The sequence below is a fragment of the Ambystoma mexicanum genome, chromosome 4p, assembly GCF_040938575.1.
Source record: "Ambystoma mexicanum isolate Mex_15411 chromosome 4p, UKY_AmexF1_1, whole genome shotgun sequence".
NCBI classification, from domain to species: Eukaryota; Metazoa; Chordata; class Amphibia; order Caudata; family Ambystomatidae; genus Ambystoma; species Ambystoma mexicanum.
Genome location: NC_090927.1, coordinates 259,907,309 through 259,934,746, shown reverse-complemented (window position 1 = coordinate 259,934,746; position 27,438 = coordinate 259,907,309). Strand labels below are relative to the sequence as shown.

General features: G+C 46.3%; 1 protein-coding gene across 1 annotated transcript in view; it reads right to left on the bottom strand.

The window, feature by feature from the left end:
- Positions 1 to 282: 282 nt before the first annotated feature.
- Positions 283 to 27,438, bottom strand: part of CDC5L (cell division cycle 5 like) — a 472,644-nt gene continuing 445,488 nt past the window's right edge. Inside the window, exons 15-16 of the mRNA XM_069605787.1 lie at positions 17,870 to 18,082; positions 283 to 1,018 (exon numbers count right to left, since the gene is read on the bottom strand). Coding sequence (XP_069461888.1) covers positions 890 to 1,018; positions 17,870 to 18,082 — 342 coding nt within the window. The 3' untranslated portion in view covers positions 283 to 889. The remainder of the gene's footprint in view (positions 1,019 to 17,869; positions 18,083 to 27,438) is intronic.

The following is a 27,438-nucleotide window of genomic DNA, read 5'->3' as shown; positions in this document are numbered from 1 at the left end:
TTGGTGCAATATCAATACAAGCCCAACCCACACTCAGAAGAGACTATAGAAGCTACTCGGGACAAGTTGTGCAACTATGCCCTAAAGGCAGCGAGAAGTTGCTGGCGCCATGCGAGCACACAAAAACATGGTGGGGCCAATAGGTGAGAAAAGGTTGAAGCACATTCAAAACATTCGAATGGTGAACAAGATTTTTATGTTAACTATAATAGTCATCTGCCATAAGGTGTTAAGGTTGATTTCAGGGACTAATTGCTGTGATTGAAGGTCAGCAGGCTGGTGGAGGTTTAAAACATTTACATGAATTTATTCCATTTACAGTTATAAAAATAGCTTCACTAAATAAACATTTTCATGTACAGATCATTGAAATGGCAATGCAAAATACATACACCGATGACATTTGTTGCATTATCTGTGAAACAAAAATGGGGGTACTGCACTGTGTATTAACAGGAAAGCGCAAGCAAAATTATATACATTTTAAAGATGCCCAAAAGCAAGACTGTAGAAATGTTCTTTTTACATTTTCATATTTTAAATACACTGCTACCATGTAACACACAGCAAGCCATGTTTAATAAAGGTAAAATGTCTGAAGTGGACTGGACGACATTTCTTTGAAAATATTTGATCGGCGATAACTGAAAAATATCAATGACGGGAATAAAAAATTCCTCACGATGATTTTTGTTCAATGATAAATGAATGAGCGTCCAAGATGAATGTGTCCAAAGACTTAATGTACACTTAAATCGAAATCTTAACAGGTTCTAAAAAAGATGGTTGGTTACTTGACAACAAGGTGCTTGATAAGAACCTATTTTTAATTTATCAGACAAGCGGAAATATTAAAATCACAAGGTCACATTTCGAGCAGGTGAAGGATTTACGTAGTTATGGGTGGTGCCTCCTTAGGAGTTGGTTGTAATGTCTCCTTTTCGAGCACAAGATCTGCAAACCGCTGCTGAAGTTCCTTTTCTCTTTCTTGTTGCCTCTGTACATCTTCTTTAAGAAACTAAAAGAGTGAAAAAAAATAGGTTTTTCATGTGGCTTGTTTTCCGGATTACCCCAGTTTGAATTACTTCAACACTATGACGAACAGAGGCAAACACAAACACCACCATTCATCTTGCAATGATACTTCACATGTATAGGTTATCATCTAATCCGGACATGCAGTCTTTTACTAACGCACCTAGATATTGAGCAGAGACAGTAAGAATATTACTAAGCATAATAGCCCAAGATATGCCGCCATGTTACACAATATTTGAACACAAAAATAGTAAACGACACTGATATGTTATCTTTCTACATGGGGGTCTTTTTTAATGCTGCTTGTCAACTTTGAGTGTGTCACAGACGTCCCTACAATAAACTAGAAGGCAAGCCGCTTAAAGGATAGCCTTGACACAGCTAGAAACCCTGTGACATGTGGCACTACTTTATCAGTTGTTGAATTTCCTGCACAGTTTCTATGCTAGCATTTATGTCAACAACATGGTGGGATAATGTTGACCTGAAATTAACCGTGCAAAAGGCATTAGAAGTTGAGAACTTGGCCTTATTGTTAACCATCCAGTATCACAGAAGTGCTTTATATTGCTGCCACATATTAGTAGGGCGAAGTGCCACAGTATGTGCCAAAAGCATTACTACAGTGAAGAAAGTAGTTTTGGAAAGCAAGATCTCTGGTTGGCCTTGAAGTTGGGAACGCCTATGACATAATGGCCCCATGCACCATTTAAACCAAAGAGCAGGGCATTCATTTCACCAATCAGGTGTTGCCCTGGAATTCATAGGATTTCATTCCGAAGTAGTGCACAGTGATCCTTCATTTGATGGCAAGCTCTGCTCATAGTGTTTTCGTCTGTGCGGCCAGCAGCTGCATTCACAGGCACAGTGCAACTATTTCCCTCCACCCAGTGCTTTAGTAAAATCAATGAACCAAACCCCATCTAATTCTCCCCCAACCTGCCCGCGGGATGCTTGAGCCAAAAGCCATCAACGTACCGTCAACACCCTGGTATTCCTCCACCCCGAGAACTATGGCCTGCATGGTTGTAACAATCCACACACCCTCTCCTCAACAACACGGCAAGAGAGGAGCTGGAGAAACTCTCATGCAGCAGGTTGCGCAGGGTCCAGACTGTATGCATGTGGGCATACATGCAAGGGATTGTGGGAGTGTGTGGTAGTAAATGAGTGCAGTGTTCAGGTGTGCAAGCATGCACTGAGTTGTGCACGTATGTGAATGTGTGGAATGTGAATGAGTGCTCAAGCAGGGTCTTCCAATTATGCTGTGCCCCACAGTAACCATGGCATCATCTTCGAGGCTATGCTCTACAACAATTGTGTGACCTTGATCCATGGCCTCCCTGCCCCACCTCATGAATCTCACAGGATTCTGGGCCCTTCTTCCCAGTTGATATCAGCACCACCTCCACTAGCCCCACTGCACTGCCCTTATGGGTTTCTGCTTGGCGACTCTACAAACCATCTGCACTAGCCTAAGATTCTCCTCCTTGGCTCCCCGTAGCACTTCCCTCCTGAGCCCTCGACCAGCACTTGTCCACCCTCCTCCCTCCTGGACTTTTCGTCACTGCACTTGCACGTTCCGAATGCCACAAGGCCTAGTAGGACCATGACTGTATTTGACTGTTTTTGCCATTGTTATTACTTCCCCTGTTCGCTTCCCATTTAGACTTGTAGCGCTTTGAAACACAATTCTGTTGTACAAGGTGCCTAACAAATACTCAATAAATAAAATAAATACAATAAATAAAATGGGAATCGTTTGCCTCACTATCACAGCATGTGTCGACAAAACAGCACTACTCACGTGCAAGGCAGGCAACAAATAGCCTCTTGCCCAAATCGCAGACCTGCAAGATGCTTTTAATATTTGGAAAACAGTTAAGTTGAGATGTGCCTGTTCACGGTAGCTCTCGACCAAAAAAGCCCAAAGTAAAAATAGGCCTATAGTCAGGCCACTAGCAGCTGCAGGGTAGTGGAACTAGTAGGAACCTCAAACCTACCGCACAAACAAGAAACAGGGGGTTAGTTCCACTGGTTAATTGCGCTGCTAGATCCAAAATTTAGAAACATCTACAAATGTGTTAGATAGTTGGAGTCCATAAATCAACTGACGTAACAGGTAATTGTCAAATAATTCTTGTATTCAAGTTTTTCTATTAGAGGTTGCCAGAGTAATTTGCCGACACGTGTTTCGACCTTCAGCGGTCTTTCTCAAGGCAAAACTCTGGTATCATAAATAACAAATGATGTCAACCACAATCATATGAAACATAACATTTGTCAAGGTGGCATTCATTATATAACAAAAGTCCATTAAAAAAAAATGACTACATATGTGTTCAAGGAAATGGATACCCGGGGTAACATCAAACACATTTGAAGAACAATATGGAAATCAATACATTACCAAAATGCCCGAAACAGAATAAATATACGTGTCCAGGACCATGTCCGCATGTAAAAAACAAAGAAGGAAAAAACAGAGGCACAATAAGCCTCATTATATAATATCAACATTGTTCAGATATCGTGTCAACAGTAGTGCTTCCAAGTAGTTAATTGATATATACTGAGTCAAAACAGACTGTACATCATTGATTATATTTCCAATGTGGCATGCAAGCGTTATTTTTTAAATGTTCTGCAATAACCCCAGCTCCGCACTACCGATCGCTGTGCAGTGAACTGTGCCTGTTCGCAAACCAAAATGCAATGATTGTTGTCATAAACCAGTGTCACTTTCACTATGTAGTGCAAAGAAAACACCAGTGTTCCACGTGGAAGTCTAAATGGAAGGTGAAATTCGAAAATGCATTACCGAATTGATATGCCCATAATCTGGTGTTTCATAATGAACTGCTGCTGATATAAGCAGTAATGATATAGAATCGAATTGGCCTGTCTCGAATATCAAAAACAGAAAATAAATGAGTCTGTGAGGTTTTGTAACCCAACAACCAATCTGAAATGCCTAATAACCAGTGATCCAATTACCTGTTTGTATAGCCTGTTGGGACTAAAACGAATGAATATGTAGCGTTGGGTCACTGAAGCTTCAGTACATAATGTCCATTAATGGAATGATCTGGATATTAAACAAAAAAATGAAGAACCCAACTTCACATGGGGAAGTAAGTACATGGTTCCACTAGCCCAATACCTGAAGGGAAACCAATTCATGGGCATCATCGCTCTAAAAGCGTATCTTAATCCCCCCCGCAAATGTGTCCTAACTGCAATATTCTAACGTCGTAACTGTGGCATCGGGTATCTGCTGCTTCTCACTGCACTCGGCCGATCGAAACCATCATCATTAGAAAAAGGCACCTAATATGTGCCTGGCTACGTGTCTTCTCACATGCTCGTTCACGCTCACATGACTACCGGTTTCAGTCACAATACCAATAGGCGCATGAATAGTTACATAATATGTGATGCACAAACTTGTATAATTAAGCCATGGAATAGAAGGAGAGTGATGGTAGCAGTGTGAAGAAGAAAGTCAAAATAACCAGTAACTTGATCCAGTAAATAAAAAGGCAACTACTGTAATATATACTTTGGTAATATAAAATGGGTAATTTGTGATCAGGGCAAAAATATTAAATAAGGAGCTCTATAAATTGTGTGTGATAAATGTAATTTTGCGAACAGGCCCAAGACTGGCAGCCCGGCCAGCACCGGGCTCCACCATTGCCTTACCCATTATTGTAGGAATAAATACAGAAATGAAAATGTGGCACCAATGAACAGCAATTCCATTAACATGCACCTGGAGTATGTTGGTCACACCCATCAGCCATATTCTAGAAAAACATGTAGTTCCGTGTCTTTATTAAGACCCATCGTGGTACATCTAAGCCGACAAATGGTGTGAGCTTCCTACTGGCGCCATAATACTCGACGGTCACCTCCCCTGGGGTGGACACGTACTTGCATTAAGCCCAATGAAACATATATTTTGAACATCGTCCATTTGGTGATGTTCCTGCCAGTGAATGGCAATGGGCAGTTTAGGATCAAGACTATTCAAATGCAAAAAGTGTTCGCTGATGCGGATCCGCAGTTCCCCGATTGTGGAGCCCACATATACTTTCCCGCATACACATAGAATTGCATAAACCACATATTTCGATTTACAATTTATAAATTCACGTATTTGGATAGTGAAACCATTGTGACAGGTAAAAGAATCAGAACACATTGCAAACTTACAAAATGTGCACATTCCACATTTAAAGAAACCTTTAGGTTTGGGTGGCAACCAAGATAATTGTTCAACCTGCACTGGCTTTGGAGCAAGAAAGGAGGGACAAAGATGTCCTCCAAGTGTCTGGTTACGCGTGAAAATAAACTTCGGTCGTTCAGTGATGTATGAACACAGGTCTGCATCTAACTTTAGAATGTACCAATGGTATCGGGCAATTGAAACACCACATCTGTATTTTCAACATATTTGGTAATGATCTGAACTTCTGGGTAGACAGTGGATTTTTTAGTTTGAGACAGCAAGAATTATTTCACGTAAAGTGTCATTAGCACGTTGCATCCTTTCTGAATGCATTGACTTGAATAGCCTTGTTTAAAAAACCGCTCCTTGATCTGTACACATTCATTTTCATAGGCTGTTTGAGTACTACAATTTCTACGGGCTTGATCGAATTCACCAAATGGAATATTGTTTATAACGGAATGTTTGTGACAACTCGCATCATTCAAAATGGAGTTCACAGCCGTGGATTTTCTGAAAGTCTGAGTGTGGATCGTCTGATCAGAAATGCTAATAGTTATATCTAAGAATTCTATTTTATTGGGACTAGAATGTCCAGAAAATTCAATACCAAATGTGTTAGCATTCAAAAACTCAGAAAATTCTTGAAAAGATTCTGCGGTACCATTACAAATAAGCAAAACATCATCGATGTACCTTTTCCATTCAATGATATTGTCAGTAAATGTGTGCGTTTTTTGTTCAAAATATCCCATAAAGAGGTTGGCCAACGAAGGAGCATACTTGGCCCCCATGGCCACACCTCTGGTTTGCACAACCAAGTATTGACTAAAACAGGAACTGATTGTGGTCTAAGGTGAATGCTAGGAAATCTTTGATCCTTTCTACGTGCTCTGTGTACGAAGAATAATGGTTCCGGAATGTGAAATCTATGGTGTCAAGCGCCAAATTATGCTTAATCGAAGTATAAAAGGCTTTGACGTCAAAGCTGGCTAACCGGTAATGTTCAGAACATTGTATGGATTGTAATATTTGTAGGGTATGTGTGGTGTCCCGCAAGTAGGCTGGAAGTGTGAACCATACCGTTGATGGCAGTATCGATGTATTGTGACAGGCCTTGCCTGGCCCATCCTAGACCATTCATGATAGGTCTAACCTGTGGCAATTCAGAAAACTGGATTTTCGGGAGGCAGTACATGGTCGGAATGACGTGACAGGGTCAGAAAAGATCATGTTTTTCATCGTCAGTGAGTAACCCACGTGAATGCCAGTTTTGAATAAGGACAGATAAATCAGATACTGTTTGTTGTGTTGGATTCCCTGTGAGCAGTCTGTAGCACCCTGGGGTGGCCAAATGTTCGTTCACCATGCTGATGTAATCGGACATATTTAGTATGACTATTTTCCCACCTTTATTGATGACTGTGTTAGGATCCTTCATAAGATTGCCAAGTGCCTGTTTTTCTGAATTTGAAAGATTATCTTGTATTTTGTGTGTGTTCTTTCGATGATCCATGTAGTGGTGTAAGTCCTGTGTCACTGCTTGATAAAAATGTGTCTATTACATTCTCATTATGTGATGGTGGTACAAATTTGGATGTACGTTTGTGTTCTGGTAGTTTCAAATTGTACTGGCGTACGCCTAATTCCTGGTGTAATGACGATCCACTCGTACTTGGATCTTCCGTTAAAGACATGAGAAGTGTGGTGTCTTCAATGTCTGCTATGGTCAATTCACTCACTGATTGGGGAGTCTGACTTGACTTGTACTGTTTGACCTGAGTAGTTTCAACTTGCGTATGAATTTAAACAGATCAATTTGGAAATCAATCAAATCAGGCTATCGGCTGGGTGCAAAAGACAAACCTTTATTGAATAAAGACAACTCTTTCGTGGTTAATATTTTAGATGATAAATTACAAACTAAGTTTTCAGACTGTGTCTGATGTGCGAAACACACACACGTCAGACACGGTCCAGTCTCAGGAGAATCTCAAAGCCAAGTTCCTTCTGAAAACTTAGTTTGCAATTTATCATCTAAAATATTAACCACGGGAGAGTTGTCTTTATTGAATAAAGGTTTGTCTTTTGCAACCAGTCGACAGCCTGATTTGAATGATTTCCAAATTGATCTGTTTAAATTCATACACAAGTTGAAACTCAAGAAATTCTTTCATGCTCAGATCAAACAGTACAAGTCAAGTCAGACTCCCCAATCAGTGAGTGAATTGACCATAGCAAACATTGAAAACACCACGCTTCTCATGTCTTTAACGGAAGATCCAAGTACGAGTGGATGGTCATTACACCAGGAATTAGGCATACATCAGTACAATTTGAAACTACCAGAACACAAACGTACATCTAAATTTGTACCACCATCACATAATGAGAATGTAATAGACACATTTTTATCAAGCAGCGACACAGGATTTACACCACTACATGGATCATCGAAAACGCGCACAAAAAACAAGATAATATTTCGAATTCAGAAAAACAGGCACTTGGCAATCTTAAGAAGGATCCTAACATCGTCATCAAAAAAGCCGATAACGGCGGGAATATAGTCATACTAAATAAGTCAGATTACATCAGCATGGCGAACAAATATTTGGCCACCCCAGGGTGCTACAGACTGCTCACAGGGAATCCAACACAACAAACAATATCTGATTTATCTGTCCTTATTCAAAACTGGCACTCACGTGGGTTACTCACTGACGATGAAAAACATTATCTATTCGGACCCTGTCCGGTCATTCCGACCATGTACTTCCTCCCGAAAATCCACAAACAGTTTTCTATAATTGCCACAAATTACACCTATCATGAGTGGTCTAGGATGGGCCACGGAAGGCCTGTCACAATACATCGATATTGCCATCAAGGGGATGGTTCACACGCTTCCAGCCTACCTACGGGACACCACACACACACCAAACAAATATTACAATCCATACAATGGTCTGAACATTACCTGTTAGCGAGCTTTGACGTCAAAGCCTTATATACTTCGATTCAGCATACTTTGGCGCTTGACACCATAGATTTCACATTCCGGAACCATTCTTCTTCATACACAGAGAACGTAGCAATGATCAAAGCTTTCCTATCATTCACCTTAGACCACTATCAGTTCCTGTTTAATAGTCAATACCTTGTTGTGCAAACCAGAGGCGTGGCCATGGGGGCCAAGTATGCTCCTTCGTTGGCCAACCTCTTTATGGGATATTTTGAACAAAATCACATTTTTAAAACACAAATTTACTGACAATATCATTGAATGGAAAAGGTACATCGATGATGTTTTGCTTATTTGGAATGGTACCACAGAATCTTTTCAAGTATTTTTTGAGTATTTGAATGCTAACACATTTGGTATTGAATTTTCTGGACATTCTAGTCCCAATCAGATAGAATTCTTAGATTTAACTATTAGCATTTCTGATCAGACGATCCACACTCAGACTTTCAGAAAATCCACGGCTGTGAACTCCATTTTGAATGCTGCGAGTTGTCACAAACGTTCAGTTATAAACAATATTCCATTTGGTGAATTCTATCGAGCCCGTAGAAATTGTAGTACTCAAACAGGGTATGTAAATGAATCTGTACAGATCAGGGAGCAGTTTTTAAAAACAAGGCTATTCAAGTCAATGGATTCAGAAAGGAATGCAACGTGATAATGACACATTACGTGAAAGAATTCTTGCTGTTTCTGAAACTAATAAATCCACTGTCTACCCAGAAGCTCAGCTCATTACCAAACATGTTCAAAATACAGATGTGTTTCAATTGCTCGATAAACATTGGTACATTCTAAAGTTAGATGCAGACCTGCGTTCATACATCATTGAATGACCGAAGTTTATTTTCACGTGTAACCAGACACTTAGAGGACATCTTTGTCCCTCCTTTCTTGCTCCAAAGCCAATGCAGGTTGAACAATTATCTTGGTTGCCACCCAAACCCAAAGGTTTCTTTAAATGTGGAATGTGCAAATTTTGTAAGTTTGCAATGTGTTCTGATTCTTTTACATGTCACAATAGTTTCACTATCCAAATACGTGACTTTATAAATTGCAAATCGAAATATGTGGTTTATGCGATTGTATGTGTCTGCGGGAAAGTATATGTGGGCTCCACAATCAGGAAACTGCGGATCTGCACCAGGGAACACTTTTCGCATTTGAATAGCCTTGATCCTAAACTGCCCATTGCCATTCACTGGCAGGAACATCACCAAATGGACGATGTTCAAAATAAACGTTTCATTGGGCTAATTGAAGCACGTGTCCACCCCAGGGGAGACCGTCGAGCATTATTGTGCCAGCTGGAATCATGCACCATTTGTCGGCTTAGATGTACCACGATGGGTCTTAATAAAGACACAGAACTACATGTTTTTCTGTAATATGGCTGATGGGTGTGAGCAACATACTCCATGTGCATGTTAATGGAATTGCTGTTCATTGGTGCCACATTTTCATTTCTGCATTTATTCCTAAAATAATGGGTAAGGCAATGGTGGAGCCCGGTGCTGGCCGGGCTGCCAGACCTGGGCCTGTACGCAAAATTACATTTATCACACATTTTATTTATAGAGCTTCCCATTTAATATTTTTGACACAATCACAAATTACCCATCTTATATTACCAAAGCATATATTACAGTAGTTGCCTTTTTAATTACTGGACGCAGTTACTGGTTATTTTGACTTTCTTCTTCACACTGCTACCATCACTCTCCTTATATTCCAGGGCTTAATTATACAAGTTTGTGCGTCACACATTATGTAACTATTCTTTCGCCTATTGGTATGGGGACTGAAACCAGCAGTCACGTGAGCACGAACGAGCATGTGACAAGACACATAGCCAGGCACGTATTAGGTGCCTTTTTCTAATGATAATGGTTTCGATCGGCCGAGTGCAGTGAGAAGCAGCAGATACCTGACGCTGCAGTTACGACGTTAGAATATTGCAGGTAGGACACATTTGCGGGGGGGATTAAGATACGCTTTTAGAACGATGATGCCCATGAATTGGTTTCCCTTGAGGTATTGGGCTAGTGGAACCGTGTACTTACCCATGTGAAGTTTGGTTCTTCATTTCTTGTTTAATATCCAGTTCATTCCATTAATGGACATTATGTACTGAAGCTTCACAGTGACCCAATGCTACATATTCATTCGTGTTAGTCCCAACAGGATATACACACAGGTAATTAGATCATTGGTTATTAGGCATTTCAGATTGGTTGTTGGGTTACAAAACCTCACAGGCTCATTTATTTTCTGTTTTTGATATTCGACACAGGCCAATTCGATTCTATATCATTATTGCTTATATCAGCAGCAGTTTATTATGAAGCACCAGATTATGGGCATATCAATTTAGTAATGCATTTTTGAATTTCACCTTCCATTTAGACTTCCATGTGGAACACAATGGTGTTTTCTTTGCACTACATAGTGAAAGTGACACTGGTTTATGACACTAGCCATTGCATTTTGGTTTGCGAACAGGCACAGTTGAATGCACAGCAATCGGTAGTGCGGGCCGGGGTTATTGCAGCACATTTAAAAAATAACGCTTGCATGCCACATTGGAAATATAATCAATGATGTACAGCCTGTTTTGACTCAGTATGACAATGCATTACTTACCGTAAAAGCATTTCTGATGGTTGTATCTGCTTAGATTCACATGCTGTGCATAGGTCCGACATCCAGTGGTCACTGCGGAGTATTGCATTTTGTTTTTCGTAGTCGAAAAGGGACGTCGACAAGGCATGTCTGAAATACTATCCCTATAGTGACGTGCGTTGTACCCACAATCCATCACGCGTCGAGGTCCCTCTGTTTGTATTTTTCTGCCCTGAGGGAGCCTTCTAGACGTGAGTGAGTACAGAAAAGAGAGATATAAAAGGAAGTCTATGTTCCTTCCATCCGAGCGGGGAGCAAGCGCATTGCTTTGCGTACCGTCACCTCTCGACCGGTCACATATTGAGGGATCTGAAACAGCATGTTTTGGACCCTCTGGTTGGAGGGGAAGACGAGGCCGTCCTTTGTTTGAATTGGAGCCCCTAGGAATTGTTTGAATTGGCTGGGGTCTAGGCTGGACTTCTTTTCGTTGATGGAGAAGCCCAACTGGAACAAAAGTTCTACAGTCTTTTGGGTATTGGAGAAGCATGTTTCGTAAGAATCCCCTGTTATGAGTCAGTCGTCGAGGTAAGGGTAAACTGGGATGGACAACCTGCGCAGGTGGGCCGCTGCCACTGCCAGTACCTTCGTGAATACCCTTGGTGCTGATGCTATGCCGAAGGTTAGCACTCTGAACTGGTAGTGTTTGCCGTCTATCATGAACCTGAGGTATCTTCTGTGCGCTGGCAACATTAAAATATGAAAGTATGCATCTTTCGTGTCCAATGTTGACATGTAATCTCCCTGTGATAGCAGTGGGATCACTTCCTGTAAGGTCACCATGCAAAACTTCTGGGGTTTGATAAACTTGTTAGCTGGGCGCAGATCTAATACAGGGCGCATGGTTAGATCCTTTTTGGGAACAAGGAAGTACACTGAATAAATACATTCCGTTACCAGAGATAGAGGCACGACCTCTATGGCTCCTTTTTCCAGCAGTAGTTGTACTTCTTGGAGAAGGATGGCAAGGTGTTCCGGTGTCATGCGTCGTCCCCTCGGGGGTCTGTATGTTGGGGAACTGTTGAATTCGATGCAGTATCCGTGGGCTACGGTGGAAAGTACCCAGCGGTCTGACGTTATTCCCTCCCATGCTGGAAGAAAGGATGTTATCCGGCCCCCGACCGGTGTTGCATGGGAGGGGACGCGAATCTTCGCGTCACTTGGTGTTGTTAGGGGCTTGGGAGCCTCTGGGGGTGGACCCCCGACCTCTCCCTTTGCCCCGACGCTGGCCTCTTTGGCTGTACTGCCCACTATTGGTCTGGTAATTGGTGGCAGGGTACTGTTGCTGCTGATTCTGCTGTTGGCGTTAGCCACGAAAAAAGCGTTTGTTGTCATAGCCGCGTCTGGTAGTGGGCTTAGAGATCTGGTCAAGAGTTTTGATAGTATCAAACTCTTTTTTAGCCATCTCCAGAGCCTCATCCACCGCTTTCCCGAAGAGGTTTGAGTCTTCAACAGGTTTATTTATTAAAGACGCCTGTGTCTCCGGTTTGAACCCTGAGTTGCGCAGCCATACATGGCGTTTTAGGAGTATTCCCTGAACCAGGGAACGTCCCGCTGTCTCTGCAGCATCCAGAGAGTTCTTTACAATACTCTGGTTGACCTGGGTTCCTTCGCCAATAGTTGATAGCAGGCGTGTACGTAGTGGTTCCGGCGCTTCTTCTGCGTCTTTGCGCAGTTTGGCCCACTGCGCGTCCGCGTAGCTAGCTAGCAAAGAATTGTTGTTCGCAATTCTTGCCGAAAAGGCAGCCGAGCATGTGACTCTCTTTGCAAGGGCATATAACCTCTTGCCCTCCTTGTCAGGTGGTGCCTCGCTGGTGGACAGCGGCACCCCTGCCCTCTTCCTTGTATTAGTTACTACAAGGGAATCCGGAATGGAATGTCCCCTGATGTACAGCGGGTCTGAGGGTGAAGGGGTGAAAAGTTTTGCAATTCTTGGATGAACTCCTCTGATTAGTGCGGGTGTGGATAGCAAAGGGATGATTCTTCTCTTCACTGAAGCGAGGAGGGGAATGGTCTGGCTGACTGGGGGTTTCTCCTTAATTACTCTTTCCACAAAGTCTATTTCAGGAGAGATCTCCCCAGTGTCCAGTTCGAAATGTGCTGCTGCTCTGCGCAACAGGGCATTGAATGTGGGCTGATCGTCAATGGGAGACGTGTTTCTAACAGGTGAATTGTCAGGAGGATTTAGGTTCAGGACATCAGTGTCCGAATATACTGATGGGGATTGCCAGGGATGAGAAGGTCCTTCTTCTGGATTTTCTCCGAAGCCTTCTCCTACCATGTCTGGGCTGTCTTCCAGACCTTCCTCCTGGTTCTGTCCCTCTTCATCGTCCACAAATTCATCCTCCTCCTCCAAGTATTGTTCCTCACCAGTGAGGTCATACACATTATGGAAGTCTGAGGCTGTGTCCTGCTGGGGATTGACTAGTCTCGGATATTTGGCCCTGGGGTCCTCCTGAGGCCCTTCTCTTGTTCTCTTGGGAGTGGGAGGGTTCTGGGTCTTCATAAACCTCTCTATTCTCTCCATGCAGAGATGGAGCCTTTCCATGGTTTCATGGGGTACCCCTGAGCGGTCTAGCGGGGTTAAATTAGTGTCATCTAGCTGAAAACGGCTCGACCTCTCCCATAACGTCGAGGAAAGTGTCCCGTCGCCTTCCGAAAAGCCTTCCGGTGTGCTGGGGGTCCCCCCGACTGAAGGGGGTAGTCCCTGTCTTTCTTCGGGCTTTTTCGGCGTGTCTTTCGACCTCTGCGTAGCGCTCGACTTGTCTTTCGGCGTACGCTTCTGGGCGTCGGCTACAACGATCCTCGCCAAGCTCTCTGCGACTCGTTTGTCAGCGGAGGGCTGTGGTTTCGACGTTACGGGTGTCGATCGTTCTACGGCGGCGTGCGCTCTCTGCTGGTGCACGCCGGCCGATGGGTTGGGGGCGGCGCCCTTATTTGCCGAAAGCCCAGTCGCTGGTTGCGGCTGCAAGAGGGGCTTCGAACCTGAACGGTCCGAGGAGGCCGCCGGTGGAACCTGCGTCTCCTTGGGCGCTGATGCTTTCTTCGTCTTCGACAAAGAAGAGCCATGGGTTGTGTGGTATCGTGTGCGTCAGTGTCGCCGGGGTGTTCATCCCCATAAGCAGGGCTTGAGCCGAGCCCGTCGGGGCCGGGGACAGACGACGAAGAGCACGAGCGCTCTTTAGAGGGGTCTACGACTTCCGTAGCAGAGCTCGTGTTATCACGTTCCTCGTCACTGTCGGTGGTAGCAGCGGCGGGTGAAGAATCGGCCTTCGACATAGCGTAGGCCGTCCACCTCTTGACCCTACGGTCTTTTAGAGTCTTTGGCTTAAGAAGCCGACAAGCCGTGCAACCCTCCTCTTTGTGATCGAGGGGCAAGCAGCGGTTACACCGTGAATGCTTGTCCTTCCAAGTAAACTTGCCCTTGCAAAGTGGGCAAAACCTAAAGGGTGTCCTCTCCATAGCTGAGGCAATAAATCGTGATAACGACCCCAAGGGAAAGGAAGGGGAAAAGGAAAGGCATTCTCAGAAAAGAACCAGAGATGTCCCACGACCCCACTCTCCCTACTGTATTTGGCCTGCGAGGCCAGGCCACGTGTTCGGCAACACCGAAGGATCTCCTCCGCTCGTCCCCTCCGTCGAAGATCTTGCTCGGCGGAGACAGCTTCACAACTGCGTCGAGGGAGGGATCGATATGTTATATATTAAATAGGAAAACGACCAAAGGTTGAGGAGATGGAATCTGCAATGTCTCTCGAGGAGCTCCGCGTAAAGGTGACCAGTAGCTGGGCGGAAAAAAACAATCTGAGGGACCTCGACGCGTGAGGGATTGTGGGTACAACGCACGTCACTATAGGGATAGTATTTCAGACATGCCTTGTCGACGTCCCTTTTCGACTACGAAAAACAAAATGCAATACTCCGCAGTGACCACTGGATGTCGGACCTATGCACAGCATGTGATTCTAAGCAGATTAACAAACATCAGAAATATCAATTATCTACTTGGAAGCACTACTGTTGACACGTTATCTGAACAATGTTGATCTTACATAATGAGGCTTATTGTGCCTCTGGTTTTTTCCTTCTCTCTCTGTTTTTTACATGATGGCATGATCCTGGACAGGTACATTTATTCTGTTTCGGGCATTTTGGTAATGTATTGATTTCCATATTGTTCTTCAAATGTGTTTGATGTTACCCCGGGTATCCATTTCCTTGAACACATATGTATTGTTATCATTTTTTGGTAATGGACTGAATGCCACCTTGACAAATGTTATGTTTTATATGATTGTGGTTGACATCATTTGTCATTTACGATACCAGAGTTTTGCCTTGAGAAAGACCGCTGAAGGTCGAAACACGTGTCAGCAAATTACTCTGGCAACCTCTAATAGCAGAACTTGAATACAAGAATTATTTGACAATTACCTGTGTTACGTTAGTTGATTTATGGACTCCAACTGTCTAATACATTTGTAGATTTTTCTAAATTTTGGATCTAGCAGCGCAATTAACCAGTGGAACTAAACCCCTCTTTGTTTCTTGGCTTTTAATATTTGAGTCGCTGACTTCAATCAGGGCAAGCATTGTTTTGAACTCAAGCTGATAACTTGGCCTAGTGCATCTTCTCCAGAGATTTGCTTGTAACTTATAGTTTCGTCTCAGTCATTCGTTCTTATTCGTCCAAGGTCAGTAAAATGACAGAGTGGTGTTTAGATATGCAACAGTAAAGGGTTTGGTATGAAGCATTTTGAAACTGCAAGATCATGGTTGCAAGCGCTATATAATAGTTATTTATGCCCTTATTGCCAAGCTCAGCCCTGTCCCAGGGAGCTTTGTTCTTACTGGGCAAGTGAAAGCTAATATTAATAGTTTGCGTCATTAAACAGTGGGAAAGGAATGAGTTACTTACCCTAACTCCTGTTCTCCAACAATGGTATCTTTCATAGCCCCCTCTCAGACTGCACTGTACCGCTGTGCTTACATCAGCGCTTGCAGAGCCAGACCCTCAGACGAGAGAATAACAGCCCTTCTGCAGAAGGTGGATTGCCTCAACAAAACCTGCCCGACCTCAGTCCGTTGCTACAAGTCTCTGCTAGGGATACTGTCTTCATGCTTATTTGATGTTCCACAAGGGCAAGGCTGTATTGCAAACTAATCCAAGATTCATACCCAAGGTACCTACAACCTTTCATCTTAACCAACATGTGGTGTTACCATTGTTCTTCGGCTCTCCCGCATCTCCAGCAGAGCGCACCCTGCACACACTGGATGTGGTGCGTGCCCTCAAGTACTATTTGGCCCACACAAAGTCACTCCGTTTAACAGATAAACTGTTTGTCGCATTCAGACCGACAGGGCCCGGCAAGACTGTCTTAAAGTCTTCTGTTGCCAGATGGATTGGAGCCTGCATCTCTTTCTGCCACCAGCAGGTGGCAGACCGCTTTCAGGTAGACCCTGTTTCGACAGGGATTATGCAGAGGAGTCTAGTGTCGGCCAGGCAGTTCTATGAAACCTGTTCGCAGTGGTAAGTGATATCGGAACTCTCCGCCCTTGGGTATTTGTTGTTTTTACTGCTTTGTAATCTATTCACAGCATGTGAATCTATAAAAGATCCAATACTGTAGAAGGTATAAGTTACTTACCTGTTCTCCAGCATTGGTATTTTTCATAGATTCACATGCTACCCTCCCTCCTGCCCTCATGGCTCATCATTTGGCTCCTACTACCACTTTACGTGCGCTTGCCAAATCTGAAGATGGCCGACATGGACGGAGATAAGGGAGTGTTTCCCTGTTGGCTGTGGGCAGTTTGACCCAAAACGACGACGAGAGCACTAAAGTGACTGAAGTTTTCAGTTGAATTTAAACTGCTCTATTTTATCGAGGATTCCCAGCCTGACGTCAGGGAATATTCACAGCATGTGAATCTATGAAAGATCAAATGCTGGAGAACTGCTAGCCAAAGAGCAGAATGTGCCTGGGTTTTTATTCTACAGCCTAAGCTGATAACCTGGCTGTTAAACAAAAACAGTCTCATCACCCTCCTCCTCTGTAGGGGCAATGGAAGCAGGCCTATGTTGCTTCTGCATTCTGTGCATTTCCCTGGTGACTATCACAATGCACCCTGGCCATGGTTGAGGGGAGGTGTTCTCATACATATGGTTTCTTGTGACGGAAAGTCAAATGAGCCCACTCACCGGTCCCCAAACAACCCTTCACCACACACACACACACACACACAAACACAACCCCAATACAGACTCGCTCCCAGTAAGCAAGGGAACTAAGATTGCATGTGTTGAACACCTTAATTTACAACTAAGCAGACCAAGAGTGTGTGTGCATTTGTCTTTAAAATGTTAATATTTTGTTGTCCGGCATAACAGAATTTATGAAGGCACTTAATATAAAGGAGATCTATACATTTTTGTGAAGTTTCTGTAGATTATGTGCCACGCGCCAATTTGGCAGGTCTCCTCTCCTACTGTTTGGAACAAATTTGATAGAATAATAACTGGCCTTTTTTTAAAGGGATACGCTATGAAAAAGCTGATGAGGTCAGTTACGACTACAATGTAATACATTGATTTCATGTAATGTCATTAAGCCTACAAACATTAAAACGTGCCCCTTTCATTGTTTGCCATTCGCCAGAAATAGGTTGTGGGTAATTATGCTCTTTATAGGCTGCTGCGTATAAATCATATAGGAGACATAGAAATTGGCTCAAATCTATAGCAAAACTTTAAGTGCCTTATGACCTATACATATAATGATCACGCCTGCAAACACGGTAAAGTTAAGGTTGAATATTATGAGTGGACAGTCAATGGTTTTGTAGAAATTGGGTGCCATTTTGTACACATTATACTTGAATATTACCTCTTGTCGCCTTGGAATCGCAGTATCCTCATGTTTCTTTAACTCCTCAAAAGTACGCATTTCCAGGTTTGCTTGTTCCATTTGATCCCACAACTCATTCAACTGTTTGATGAGTCCCATTGCCCGCGACTGGTAACCTCCAAGTAAAATCTTCATCTTTTTCTCCATCTTCGCAGCTCTTTTGGCTTCAGTCGTCATATGACCTCGGTTTATCTGTGAGGGGGAAACATACTGCTGTTACTAGATGAAAGCAATTAAAATCCCTCTCATTCTGGTTTTCCTATTGAAGAGGAGTTCTCTATGATATACAAACATGCCTTTGGTTGCATACGCTTGAAACAGAATTTAATGGTCTCAAAACAAGGTGTCCAGTGCTGCCTGGTATTCGAAAAACTGATCACCCACTTCACATCACAAATCGCCTGCCTAACATAACATGTAGATCAAAAAATAAATGTTTCAAAGTTATCTGTTGCCTCCCAAAATCGTCCTACTGAGATTTGGGTAGTTTCACAGGTTCCAGCAGGTTTTCCTTGCAACCGGAATCTTTCTGAATCTCCTGTATGAGCAATACATCTTGGCGGAAGTTTCGGCAGGTTTTGGCTGCTTCTTGGGAAAAGACACAAAAAACAACTTCAAATGCGTCATGAAGGGAGAGAACAGTTAGGGGATAGGGAGAGGCCAGCTGAGGGGATCTGGGTATGGGTGATAGCAAGAGGAAACGGAGTCCTTTTGTATCAGAGTAGGATAGCACATTAAACAATGCAGTACAATCAGATTAATCTACATACTGCAGAGATCCATTTCTAACCTGTATGATCCTAGGTTTGAAAATGGGTAAGATGAACTCTGCCCTTCCTCCTTCTAGGCCACCAGCCTGTCTTAGGCACATTGTAAAAGTAACCACAAAGCCATTATATTAAAAGTTTTAAGAATACAAAGTATTCACTTCACTGTAAGACGATGTGTGCAATTGTAAAAATACAATAATTCATAAATCGAGACAGTCTCTTACGAAAGGCAGTCTTTGGGACTAGTCAGTTTCTCCGTAATAATGAGCAAAACAGATAAAGCAAGTAAGGTAGAAGGCTTTACTGAACTCCAAAAGTCAGGACAGGGTTTAAAACTAGCAAAAAGAAAGGGTATCAAATAGAAACCTATTGAGGGAAAGGTGCAAAAAGAAAATCTTTTCTAACAATACACAATGATTTTATTAGGGCTTTAAAATACACACTAAGCAAGTACAACCTCTAGTCCAGTATTGTCACACACTTGCCATAAAAACAAATATATATACAGCCACCCTTATGAGAAGAAAGCAAGCATACAATTCAATAACCACTTGTGTATAGGCGCAATATAAATAAAATATATCATATCATAACCAGTAAAACATGTTTAAGTATTAGAATTACCACAGAATAGCTCCCCAACACTTAATGAGTGTAAACCCAAGATAGCTTGAGGCCTAGTGCCCTCGAGTCACCAGTTCCAAAGTTCTACTTCACAGGTAGGCTTAAGAGATTTGGACGATGCCAGTGATTATGATTGAAAAGTCAAAAGGGTAAGTAAAGTTCAGGTAAGTAAAATGACTCAATCCCAGTCACTAGGACAGGCCTAGGAATCCTTGACCAGGCCTCCAACGACCAAAGTCAAGAGAACGCTGTTTATGAATAGGACTTTACGCCCATGTACCATTATGGAGAACAGGGAAGGGGGCAGAAAATCTATGATAGGCTGACAAATGCAGGAGCATTCATGTTGTACAAGTTGCAGATCCTCCATGTTCCAAGGATGCACTTGCGACGGCTGCAGTGAGGCAGCACAGAGGATAGGGAACAAGTTACCTGTAACTGTTGTTCTCCAGCATGGGTCTGGCATGGATTCACATGCTCATGAATATTCCCCGTCGTCAGGCTGGGAATCCTTGGTAAAGAAAAAAATCAGTTTCAGTTTTGTTTCTGAACTGTCTTTCTTAGTAGTAACCAATCACTGGTCTCTGGGTCATACTGCCCCCAGCCAATGATTGCCCTCTCCCTAGGCCCCTCCCCTGGCAGCCATCCTCAGATTTGGTAGCACGTAAAGTGGCAGTAGGACTAAGTGAAGTCCGCAGAGGGGAAGGTTGGAGGGTTTGCATGTGAATCCATGCCAGACCCATGCTGGAGAACAACAATAACAGGTAAGTAACTTGTTCCTTCTCCAGCATGGGGTCTGGCATGGATTCACATGCTCATGAATAGAAGAATACATAGCATACACACATGCAACCACGGGAGGTGGCAAGGCTCAACATTAAGCATCTCCTACCTCGTCACCTGGCCCACCTTCAGGCGAACAGGTTGCACAGCACTGCCTGGCCGACTATGGACTCCTCCCTGGAATCCCGGTCCACTCAGTAGAATCTCGTGAAGGTGTGTGTCAACCTCCATGTAGCAGTCCTGCAGATGTCCAGCAGGGGCACACCAGATAGGAACGCCGTGGTAGCGGTGATCGCTATGGTCGAATGGGCTCTCGGACGGCCGGGCAATGGTCGGTTTGCCAACCGGTGATAATGCATGATGCAGCCGGAGAGCCATCTGTAAATGGAAGCCTTCGAGAGGGCCTTCCCTTGGTTCACAGGTCCAAAGTTCACAAACAGCCGTGATGTCTTCCGAAAACTCTTCGTGCGGTCCACGCAGAACTTCAGCACTCTTGCTACATCCAGCGAGTGCAAAGTCCTCTTAGCCGGCGAGAAAGGCGACAGGAAGAAAAAAGGTAACACCAAGGGCTCGTTGAGATGGAAGTCCGACGGCACCTTGGGCATGAAGGAGGGGTACGTCCTCAGCACCGCCCTCGTCTCATGGAAAGTCAGGTATGGAGGCTTGCAGGAGAGGGCCTGGATCTCTCCCACTCGTCATGCGGAGGTGATGGCCACAAGAAACGCTGTTTTCCGAGACAGGAACTTCAACGGCGCCGAATACAGAGGCTCGAATGGCGGCCCCATGAGCCTGGTCAGCACCACGTTGAGCTCCCACGCCGGGGCCGGAGCCTTCACCGGCGGGAACGATCGAAACAGTCCCTTCATGAACTCCTTCACCAGGCGATGGGACCACAGGGATTAGCGCCCCGGAGTTCTGGTGTAGCGGGAGATAGCCGCCAGGTGGATCTTGATGGAGGCATGGGCCAGCCCCACCTTGGCCAGCGACAATAAGTACGGCAGCACTTGAGGGGCCGTAATCCACTGAGGGTTAACCTTCTGTGCCCGGCACCAGACAGAGAACCTCTTCCATTTGTGTCCATAGCACTTGAGAGTTGAGGATGCCCTGGCCTTTGCAATCACCTCCTTGCAGTCCGTCGGGATATCGTACCCTCCAAACTCTAGTGCTGCAGTAGCCAGACCTGCAAGTTCAGCGACCCCGGGTCGTGATGGAGGATGGCGCCTCCTTCTCTGGCGAGGATATCCACGTCTGTCGGCAGTTTGACTGGGGAGGACGTTGACAAGTCCAGAAGGTCCGGGAACCAGATCTGTCTCGGCCACGCCGGTGCGACGAGGCTCATCCTGCACTGGGACCGCTTGAGTTGGTTGATGAGTCAAGCAGAAACAGTGGGAACGCATACAGGAACAGGCCGTCCCAGGGGAATGAGAAGGCATCGCCCATGCTCCCCGACTTGGGAAACCGGCTGGTGAACCTCTGGCACTTGGAGTTCGTTGCCGCTGTGAACAGGTTGATCTGGGGATTTGCCCATCGTTGGAATAGCCGATCCACTTCATCCTGCCACAGTTCCCACTCATGGCACGAGCGCAGCTCCCTGCTGAGTGAGTCGGCAATGGTGTTCTTTATTCCTGCCAGGTGGAGAGGTACCAGAAACATCCCTTGGGCAAAGGCCCAGTGCCACAGATCCTGGGCCTCCTTGGAAAAGGCTGGGGATCTGGTGCCTCCCTGCTTCCGGATGTACAACATTGTGGTGGTGTTGTCGGTGAAGATCCTCACCACCTTGCCCTTGAGGGACGGAAGGAACGACCCGAGGGCCCAGAACACAGCTCGGAGCTCCAGGACGTTGATGCGTAGTGACCTCTCCGCCAGGAGCCAAAGGCCACTTGCATGGAGATCTCTGGTGTGCGCTCCCCATCCCTCCAGGGAGGCATCCGTTGCCACAGTCTCCTGATGTGCCGGGGTCTGGAAGTCCGTAGCCACCGCCAGATGTGCATGGGGGCCCCACCACTGGATCGCTTGGCAGAAGGTCTCGTTGAGCGAGATCCTGTCTTAGAAGCTGCCCGCCGCTTGTATCCAACGGGCGTCGAGGAACTGTTGTAGTGGACGCATCCGCAGCCTGCACAGGCGCACTAGGTAGATGCATGAGGACATCATGCCGAGAAGGGACTTGATGGACCTCACCCTGGCCACGTCCATGGCCAACAGCCGCTGCACCTTGCCCAGGATGGCATTCGTCCTTTCCTCCGATGGAGAGGCCAGCCGCGCTACTGTGTCCTGCTTGCCTCCCAGAAACAGTGCAACCTGCAACGGAACCAGGTGGGATTTGGTGAAGTTGATGGAGAATCCCCGATCCGTGAGCAGTTTGACGGTCTTCGCTGTGTGCCTGACGGCGAGTTATCTTGTCTTTGCTCCGATGAGCCAATCGTCCAGGTAGGGGTAGACGTGGATCCCCTGCAGACGCAGCCGCGCCGCCACTGGTGCTAGGCACTTGGTGAATACCCTGGGCGCCGACTTCAATCCGAAAGGAAGGGCCATGAACTGGTAGTGCCGTCCTTGGACTACAAATCTGCGAAACTTTCGATGTCCTTTTAGAATGGGGATGTGAAAGTAGGCATCCTCCAAGTCCAGCGACGATAGGAAGTCGCTTTCCTCCAGCTGCCCCAGCACATGCTGGAGGGTGACCATCCGAAACTTCTGGGCCTTGATGTACTTGTTTAAACGACGAAGGTCCAGGATGGGTTGCCAACTGCCGGTCTTTCTTACGAGGAAGTACCGTGAGTACACTGCGGAGCCCCGGAGCCTCTTTGGGACAAGCTCGATGGCTCCTTTCTTCAGCATCGCCCTTATTTCCAGCAGCAGTTGAGGGACGTGGTTTTCCTTCCTGGCCACGGGTGGAATGCGGGGCACTTCTTTAGAAACGAGTGTGTGCCCGCGGGCCAGGGCATCCAGCACCCATCGGTCGGTGGAGATGGACTCCCACACGCTGACGATCTTCGCCAGCCGGCCTCCCACCCGGGTGCTCAGGTGGGGGCCCGACGCTACAGCCGGTTCAGTCCTGCTTGGCAGTGGCCTTGCCTCCTTTGCGACGAGATCCTCCTGACTTGCCGCGTCCTCTGTAGGCCTCCTGCAACGAGGAGCGGGCCGCCTGGCGGTACGTCGAGGAGCCACCGCCAAATCCTTTGGAGGCACCTTGCTTGCCTCCAGAGTTCCGAAAGGGCGGCCGTCGTTGCTGCAAAACTCCCAAGGCCTGGGCCGTCTGTGTCGGCCTTGATGGCCTGCAGTGACTCGTCCACTGTCTTGCCAAACAGGTTGTTCCCTTCGAAGGGCATGTCCAAAACTCTGGTTTGCACGTCCTGGCGGAAATCAGTCGCCTTGAGCAAACCACGCCGTCAGAGACAAACAATGTTGCCCAACTGGCGAAAACCGGTGTCAGCAATGTCCGTGGCCACCGTTATGGCGCGGTCCGACGCCACCTCGCCTTCCTGCAGGATCTCCAGGGCCTCCCCCCTCTTGTCTTCGAGGAGGAAGTCCAGCACGTCTGGGGGAGAGGCCCAAGGAGGTGGTGATGGAAGGCCCATTCCGTCGTCACCACCGTTGTCATCCTAGTCGTGGCCGTCTGTTCCCGTGTCATCCCTGGGATCCGGGGAAGGAGATGAAGGCTGTGAGGGCCGAGCAGGCTGGAAGGGCAGGGGGTGGGGGGGTGAACTCTCCTCTGCTTGCTTGGAGGGCTTCCCGACGGGCCAGGCTCCGCTGGATCCTCCGTCGTGGGTAGGGGCAATCTCGTCCTTATATCCGAACATAAGGCTTGGATCGCATTCAAGATTCCTGAGGCTCAGGTGCTGGCTGCGACGGTTGGGGAGTGGAATCCTCTGCCTCCATGGGAACCGCGTCGGCACCACCGTCGCTCTCTTCTTCGGCCTCGTCGGGATCCCTCCCGTGGGACCGGACCTCCTCGAACTTCTTGTTGAGGACCTTCACGACTCCAGCCAGCTCCTCCTGAGAGGCTGTATCCGTGATGGCCACCGCCGCCCCTCTTTTTCCACCGGGGTTCTCAGGGGGGTCTTATCGATGGGCTGGAAAGAGGATTCCCTTCGCGGTGGAAGGGAAACACTGGGCCCCGAGGTCACCTCCACGACTACCTCGATAGAGGCCTTAACCGGGTGAATCAAGGCCTTCACGACTTTAGGCGTGCTTGAGGCCATCACCTTGGGGGGAGGGTCACCGCCTCGCTCCCCCTCGGCTGTCTCCGTCGGGATCGCCCGGGGCCTCTCCAGAAGCTTACCCTGGTTCTCCGATTTCCTCTAGCCCGAGCCAGAGCGTTGGCTCGTGGTTGATGGCGTCGGTGAAAGTGCTCCCCGCCTGGCAGCCGAGGAGCCCAACCATTCGGCGCTCCCGGTGCCCGCGGACTTGTGGTGCTTTGCATTTTGTTGGGCCCCCGTCACCGGAGCGCCCTCAAAGGACTTAGAAGACCGCTCGGACCTCTTCTCACCTACTGCTGGGCTCTTGCCTTCCAGCCAGTTGGTGAGGCGGATACGCCGATCCTTCATGGTCCGCTCCGACATGTTCTTGCAAAATGCACAGTCCTTTTCCACGGGCGCTTTGTCTTTGTGTAGGAAGTAGAGGCATCTAGAATGCTTGTCCTCCTTGAAAACATCCTGCAATCCGCATCCAGGGCAGTTCCTGAGCAGCTTGGATCCGGGTGTCAAGCTTCCTTTGTGCTGGTCCACGGGGTAGGCCTCAAGGTCTTCTGGAATCATCTAAGAAGCGTAACTCGACGAAAACTTCGCCCTCGAGTGGCGTAGAAAATTCCAAAACGGGTCCCCGTTGATTGGAAGTAGAAACGGTGGAGCTTGAGGCTCGATTGACTGAAAAAATTAGATTAAACTCTTTGAAAAAATGCAAAACGCAGTGAAAGCTCGAGAGCTATAGCACGAGGACTCCCAACACTTGAACGTGCGGTAAAATTCTGAGGATGGCTGCCAGAGGAGGGGCTTAGGGAGAGGGCAGTCATTGGCTGGGGGCAGTATGACCCAGAGACCAGTGATTGGTTACTACTAAGAAAGACAGTTCAGAAACAAAACTGATTTTTTCTTTACAAGGATTCCCAGCCTGACGGGGAAAATTCATGAACACGTGAATCCATGCCAGACCCCATGCTGGAGAACCGGTCCTTCCATCGTTTGGTCCAGAGATACGTCTGAATGCTCAAAAGGCATGAGTCCATGGGTTGAGACTGGTCGTTTACACCGGTCCACGGCTTAAAGCACCAACAATGGTCTTCTTGAGATCAGGCAAAGGAGCAGGGCTTCACCGGGACTTCACTGGAATTGGCATTAGCTGCAGCGGTTGTAGGTTATCAATGGGCTGCACTTCCTTAGAGGACTAGGCTCGGCTCCAAAGCTGATCGTCGAATTGCTGCAGGAGCCCTCCTTTTATCCAAGATTTGGGCTGGGAGATCGTCCAAGGTCCTAGATGGTAAGGATATGCACCATTCAAACTTGCAGTGGCTATGCAAACGTAGATAGCCACTTGCCACATCTGCCCAGAAACATTCAGGCACCCGGATGTGTACTGTGACCAGACAGTCCCCAACCGCCACATCCGGTCTCACACACAACCGCCCCATAGCCCGTGAAAGCAGCAGCTTTCCCTAGGAAAGGATTTTACATATATGGCATTTTATTACCTGAGAAGGCAACAAAACAATATGGCCAAAGGATGAGCAAAAACCTTGTTGAACGGCCATTTTAGGATGCTAGCCACCTTTAGAAACCCTTTGCGGTAAATGCAAAAGTGCAAGAGTAAAAAAGTATGACACGGTAGAAAAATATCTGCTGCCATCTGCTCATCCCAAACACATTGCAAAAGTAACCAAAAAGTAGTCACAGAAAAAAAGATTTAAGGATAAGTATCCTTACCGCACTTCACTTTAGGGTGATGTGTGCAACTGTAAAAATACAAGACATTCACTAATAAACAGTCTCTCAGTACTGGTAGTCTTACGGTCCAATCAGTTACCCCTTAAGAACAAGCAAAAAGACGAGGGAAGTAAAGCAGAAAACTTTACTTACTAAAAAGTCAGGTCAGGGGCCAGATTCTATGTCAAGACCGGAGGCGGGCATTATGCTTCAACTTCATTCATTTACTCTTCAGCAGTTTCAACACAACTGAAAATAACACATTTTCTCTTTTTTCTTCCAAAAACTACATTTGCCCATCTCTTGTTCCATTTCTGTAGTACTTCACAACTTCCTGTCTCTGCAGCCCTCTAGTCACTTCCTGCTTATAACTCCACCTCTTATTTAGCAGCTTTTCAGCCAGATAAGATATAGCTATACTGTAAAATGTGTGATTCAGTGAGATTGTGCAGATTGATTGCCAATTATAGCCTTCGTTGACTGTTTAGCAGCGAGACTGCAGTGCTTGCGAACATCTTGCATTAACTGCTTCAGTAGAAGTTGGACATGTGTTTCATAGATTCGAAGCATCACTTTGCCTCTAAACACAGGAGCAAAGCCAGCGCAGCGCGGATCAGCGTCCGCCCAGATAGGAGTCCTCCATACTGGAGCGATAGTCACCTTGTCCGCTGAACGGGACCTGTGCTTTGTTTCAAGCACGCTCTGCGACCAGAGCTCGGCAGAGCCAGTGAGTGTGGCAGAGTGGCCAGGTCCCCTCCCTCGGGGAGGCAGAGCTACTGTGTCGCATCTGCAAGGCAGATCCGCCAGCGTGATAAGCACAGGGCAAAACAGTTGCGCAGCAGCAAGTTTTCACCAGAGGTCAGATTTGCTCTCAGAGCGCATAAATCACACAGCATAGATGCAGAGGTGCCGAATCAGCGAAGGCCATCTCCCCTCAACAGTTAGTGCAGTAATCGCACAGATAGCGCAAGATTGGCAGTGATACTTTCCCTATCCAGCAGCACAGACACAAGCACACTGCTAGTGCAGAGTGAACGCAGTGAACCGACCGCAAGTGCAATTCAGTGCAACAGCCTTACACCAACATTTTTCGGCAGACATGCACTTCAGCCTGCAAAGTCCAGGCATTGGCACACAGCACCTACACTTAGCCTCCCCGACCCAAACTCCAATGATTTTCGAGTCTGAGTGGAGTGAGGAGGAGCAGATGGAGAGCGACCTGGCCCTCAGTTTTAAACAAGTGCTTGGAAATTCCTTGGTAGAAGAGGGGGTCAGACCGCTGCAAGAAATGCTGGTCACCTTAGAATCTATCTTGAGGAAGACAGGTAAAAATCACAGAAAAATGTAACTAGAGCACGTCCTCGAAGGCTGCTGCATTGTGGAGTAACGCAACCCGAAAGAGGAAGCTCTCTTTTATGCCCCCGGGTCGACCCTATGGGGTCGAACACCATGCTCC